Source organism: Aegilops tauschii, chromosome 3 (assembly GCF_002575655.3).
Source record: "Aegilops tauschii subsp. strangulata cultivar AL8/78 chromosome 3, Aet v6.0, whole genome shotgun sequence".
Taxonomy (NCBI): Eukaryota; Viridiplantae; Streptophyta; class Magnoliopsida; order Poales; family Poaceae; genus Aegilops; species Aegilops tauschii.
Genome location: NC_053037.3, coordinates 574,891,981 through 574,897,267, shown reverse-complemented (window position 1 = coordinate 574,897,267; position 5,287 = coordinate 574,891,981). Strand labels below are relative to the sequence as shown.

At 43.5% G+C, this 5,287-nt stretch overlaps 1 protein-coding gene and 1 long non-coding RNA gene across 2 annotated transcripts; both read right to left on the bottom strand.

The window, feature by feature from the left end:
- Positions 1–697: 697 nt before the first annotated feature.
- On the bottom strand, positions 698–1,859 carry LOC120977002 (uncharacterized). Its single transcript, XR_005773802.2, has 2 exons — positions 1,303–1,859; positions 698–1,021 (listed from the first exon to the last, which is right to left on the bottom strand). It is a non-coding gene; the product is annotated as an uncharacterized lncRNA (long non-coding RNA).
- Positions 1,860–3,078: 1,219 nt separating this feature from the next.
- On the bottom strand, positions 3,079–4,265 carry LOC141020709 (uncharacterized). Its single transcript, XM_073495647.1, has 2 exons — positions 4,092–4,265; positions 3,079–4,035 (listed from the first exon to the last, which is right to left on the bottom strand). Exons 1-2 carry the CDS (start codon positions 4,263–4,265, stop codon positions 3,079–3,081), a joined length of 1,131 nt encoding a protein of 376 aa, XP_073351748.1.
- Between the last annotated feature and the right edge of the window lie 1,022 nt (positions 4,266–5,287).

Genomic DNA, 5,287 nt, shown 5'->3' with positions numbered 1-5,287 from the left:
TTTTGTTGTACTATTAGCAACAAAACTGCATTCTAATGCCAACAAGGCAACAAGGTCTGAAACAATAGTGCACTCCTTATATGAAGGTGAAATGGTTTTCATGGTGAAATATGAGTAAGACCCGTCGCAAAATTATAAGCAACATATAACACCATCGACCATTTCCTTTGAAATGGGTCAGTGCAAATTATCTATCTCCATCATTCAAGCTCTCAGAAGTAAAGGCAAAAAAAGGAGGAATTTTGGTCAATATGTCAGTTCCAAATATTTTGGTCAATATTTTCCTATGTGCTGAAACATATTGTGCAAATTGGCTACTCTGATATTTGTGCAGAGATTCCCAGAAGAAATATGCAAGAGTGGAGTAGCAGAACAAACCAAAAGAGACAGTACTGCACTCCTTACATGAAGGCGAAATGGTTCATACTGAAATATGAGTAAGGCCATCACCATCGACCATTTCCTTTGAAGGTGCCGGCAAGGTAAACATGCAACCCTCGCCTCTACTCAGTACATGCTAAACAAAAAAAGGTGTATGTAAAGTAAAATTGTGTCAAATTAAGTTTATGGTATGGTATGATCTAATCTAATCAACACATATATCCTCCAACAGCATATGGTAAAATTAGAACACCTGCCCGGCAAAAATTATGTAAAGAACTGAATCTACAAAAACCATCTAGAAATAGCACCAACAAAATGTAACCGATAATTGCATTTAGTCAGTACAAACAATATAAGTGCCACGTAACTAGGTAAGACTGCATACAGTCATCTCCAAGAGATACAGGACAATTATTTTCAGTAGTGTGTGTACTACTGTAGCAAGGGGTACTCTCAACAGCCAGGATGTTCACACAAGTAAGCTCTTGAGCCAACATTTAGGCCTGCATTATTCGTTGTGGTGGATATGCTGGGCTGCTATCAGAAGGGTGGTGGTGGTGAGCCGCCTGGGCCCGGGGGTCCGAAGAATGGGGCGCAGCAGTCTTGGAGCAGGCAGCAACAACAGAGGAGGTAGAAGCTGCACAAGAAGTATTCGTCTTGAGTTTCAGAGAATATAAACTATCTGTTTCAAACAGGGAAAAAAACTTCAAAGGAAGAAATATAAACGATCGACTAATGTATGCTTCGCCACTTATATATTGCAATTTGATTGAGTTGACCACTAAACCACTAACCATCTAACTGAATGAATTGCTTTCCCTTTTCTGTTGGAGATGGTGACTTGATAGTAAATTGATGTTTTCACTGGCAAAAATGCATTAGTTTAAATTTCTGTTAGTAGCTGTGGATTCAACTTACCAGGATCCGAAGAAGCCACCAAACCAAGGCCCCCAAGAACCAGGGCCAGGGCCTCCCCAACCTGGTCCTCCAGGCCCACGAGGACCCATTCCACCAACACAGAAACAACTGGTTAATACAGACTACAGCTTCACAAGAACTCAGCCAGGACACAATACAAGAGTTGATGCCCCAGTTGGAGATGAAGAAGAATTTATAATGTAGGGGTGAGAATAAGTAGCTGTGCATGTACCTGCCGTTCCAAGGATCACCTGTGAGTCTTGACTCTCACCCACTGGTCAATCAAAGTCTCTGTTCCAAGTTCCAACTACTATTCTGAACCCTCTGCCTGCTCTTCCCTGTGAGTATAAGTATAACTTTGATTTCTTAGTCTTAAATGCAATCTGGGCGATCAACTGTATATGCACTATTATGTTCATTATAATCAACACTTGTGTCCTCCCAATAGCATATAGTATATGTTAAAGTAAACACCAGTCCGGCAAAAATACGTGAACATCTGAATCTAGAAACAGCAGCTACAAATTGTGTCAGGAATTTATATATGCAAAGTAAGTACATCTTAAGTTATTAGCATTATCGGTAAGCTTATATTGCTTCATTATCTCACTTTTCTTACATGTCAGAGAACACCCGCTGACGAGAAACAATAGTAGGCTTCTGTTTCTGTAGGCTGAAAAGATGATAATCAAGCTGAGGGAAGAGAGCAGGCTGAAAATGTGTTTCAGGCTTTAACTTATAAGGAAGAAGCAGATAAAATTAAGTGTCTTCTTCCAGCCATAACCCCTGTATGTTACGTGTCCCTCATGTCTTGCCAATTACCACGAGGGTCATTAGCTGCAGTTACATAAGATACAAATGATCTTTCACGTTAAGTCTTGCACATAAAACATTCAGGCGGCAGTTCCATGTTTAGTTGGAAAAAATCTGCTACTCTTGGCAACATACCTTTGCAGATTGGTCGACTTATCTGAAAAATGCTTTGTACAGAAACATTGTCCAGATGGTTTTGATTTTTGTACATAACCAGATCACTACCAGTATCAGAAGCCTACTTGTATAGAACAGTATTTTGTACAGAACCGTCCAAAGTGCTTGCTGCTCATGTAGCTTGATCAATTAACCTTGTCGGGTTTTTTTTCCTCCCAGTGAAGTTTTTGTAGCGTGTTTGAGTTCGATTCTAGGGAGAGAAAAACATTGCAAGTTTCTGCATATTTTCTACTCTGGTTGCTATCAAGCTCTGAACTATGATGAGTTTGTATTCTGATTTCTCATGCTGGCTTATGAAACATGAATTATGACAGAACATTTCACTGAGCAGTTTGACTATGATGCAACCATTTAATTTAACTACTATTGCGCCATAGTCTTCTAAAAATTCAGATATAGCTTGCAAGTCAACAAAGAATCTGTCTATGCTCATTGTCAGCTTCAACGAAGGGTAGAAACAGGGAACACCCCTACTAATATTGACTATTAAGAAGACCACTAGATAGAAATGGTAATGTCAATTCTTCAATTCAAGAAATATGGTACTAAGAACTAAGAACACCACTAGAAAAGTCAATTCCTGCCCAGAAAATAGACACATGAGGTGGTTCAGCTGGCAAATATTTCAAAAGGATAGCAAAGCATCAAACACGGCATTAATCACTTCAACCAAAAGGGAGACAAGCAATATAACATTCAGAGCTTATGATCCTAACTTATAGATATTGCCGCTCATAAGGAAACGACAGCTAGTCCGTCAAGAACCACCACCTCACTGAACAGCGATCAGATGAAAAGTGAAGCATTCACAACATAACCTTTTAGAGCCGGAAAAAAGGTATGCTGAACAAGACTTTGCTTGAGCTGACATTGATAAACACAGAGGCGTTGGAGATCAAAATTGAAACTGTCAATCAATTTGCCATCTGTGTCAATGTGAAACACCGACCAACCAAAATTGACCAGCAAGAGCATGCCACCATCCCCCGAAACATCGTTCACATCCCAAAGATTAATATCCCGAAAGTCATAGTCTACATAATCTTCGACCCGGCCCCTGATTTCTTCAACCGGCAGTCTGATTTGGTACTTTAAGTCCCAAACCTCACTTTCGTAGTTCTGCAACACCCATATACCAACAGTGTTCTTGTCATCGTCATGGCAATAGATGCCAAGCATGCCATCCTTCTCAAAGATATATGCCTGGGTGGGAACAATTGGAGAATGCATCTGCCGGAACGACTCGGCTATGGTGTCGAATACTATTATGGGTTTGCTTTCACGCTTTCTGCTTCCACTCCGATGATACCCTGGGTCTGGGTACCAATGCAGACCATCATGCACGTGGACAGGTTCGTCGAGCAACTCTGCCTTCGTCTCCGGCCACCCGATGTACCTTGGTGACTGGTCGGGGCCCAACGGAAGGACAAAGCAGCCAATTTGGTCTTTCGGCAAGTCCTTGCGGCTCCCCTGGTGCAGTAGCAGGCGGTACTCGCTGGTAGGTCGGTGTGGGTATATCCCCAAGGTGCTGAAGTCCCACGGCGGCCCGACGACGGAGGCGAGCTCACGCGTGGTCGGGTTGCAGATAGAGATGTGGGATCCATGCATACCCTTGTAGTAGGTGGAGAGGACGAGGAGGCCGTCGCACGAGGCATCCACATATAGGTGCCTGTCAAGCCGGGCGACCCTATGGAGCTGCGCGTTAGCGGCGGCCCGGTGGTCGAAGGCGAGAATGTCATGGTGCTGGAAGGCGAGGACGCATCGTCGCCAGACAAAATGTGGAAGGTGGGCTGGCGGGCGTGGTGGGCGAGGAGGAAGCCGCGGGCGGAGGTGGCGCGGCGCCAGGAGCGGCGGACGGCGCGGCAGCGGAGGAGGGATTTGGGGTCGAGACGGACGAGGATCTCCCAGAGGACGACCTCATCTGGGAGGCCATGGATGAGAGGCGTCGCTGCTGCCGTTGCGGCCTCCGCCATGGCCGCCGGCTGGGAGCTCATCGTGGAGGAGTGCGGGCGGCGGCGGACGGGAGGGGAGATGGAAATGGCCCGCACAGATGAGTGGTTTGCAAGCGATAACTCTGGGCTGATAGAAATAGCGTCCCTCAAATGGGCAGGGCTCAGCCCAGAAGCAGATTACTGTGAACTTCTTTATTTTGACAGTGAGATCTCTGTTTCTAAAAAAAAAAAACAGTGAGATCTCTGAGAAATCGGTAGGTACTGCAACAGATTCTTCCTTGCCACCGAAAAAAAAAGATTTTTCCTAGAGAAAAAATAAAGTTTTTTCCCTTCTAAACAAAATTACTACTAGAACCGTTTGGAAATAAAAGAGTAAGGTGTTCATATAACATTCAAAGGACATCGATCAGACGACGCATGTACACAAAAAACTTGTGTCTCCTCATAAAGTAGTGACCCAAAACATCTTATATCAATTTACAGAGGAAGTACAAATTTTGCCTCTTGAAGTTGCATGTTAAAGATCGAGCATCACATCAAGCAATGGAGAAGGAGACATAACAGTGTCCAATTCTGGCTATAAGACGAGCTTCAGTCTCCATAAGACCCATCTGGCCTGATGCAATAATAAGTCTAGGAAGTGAAAAGAAATTATAATAGAGCACTTCATGCAGAAGTTGACTATGATGCGGCCATTTCATTTAACGAATAGCGAGCGGTGCTCCAAGCCCAAGGTTCCCTGAGAATCAGATGCCTCTTTTCGTCGTCAGCTACAACGAATGGGTAGGAGGGAGGATAACTGCATCGTCGATTCTTCAGTTCAAGAAAAGGCGACACGGGGTATTTATGTTGCTAATAAAGGATGTTTATTTCCATGATCATGTTCATTCTGAGCAGCTCTGTTTCATGGTATGATCCAATCAACCCATGTATCTTCCAAACATGATACATTCTGTGTAAGTAAAAGTAGAACAAACACCTGCCAGGCAAAATATACTCCCTCTGTATCAAAATATAAGACATTTTTTGACACTGTTAGTATC

Excerpts from the sequence above, each read along its gene's own strand:
- LOC141020709 (XM_073495647.1), bottom strand. The coding sequence starts at position 4,265 with ATGGCGGAGGCCGCAACGGCAGCAGCGACGCCTCTCATCCATGGCCTC. Across the intron at positions 4,036-4,091 it reads GCTTCCTCCTCGCCCACCAC|CACCATGACATTCTCGCCTT; the intron begins GCCCGCCAGCCC and ends CTCGCCTTCCAG.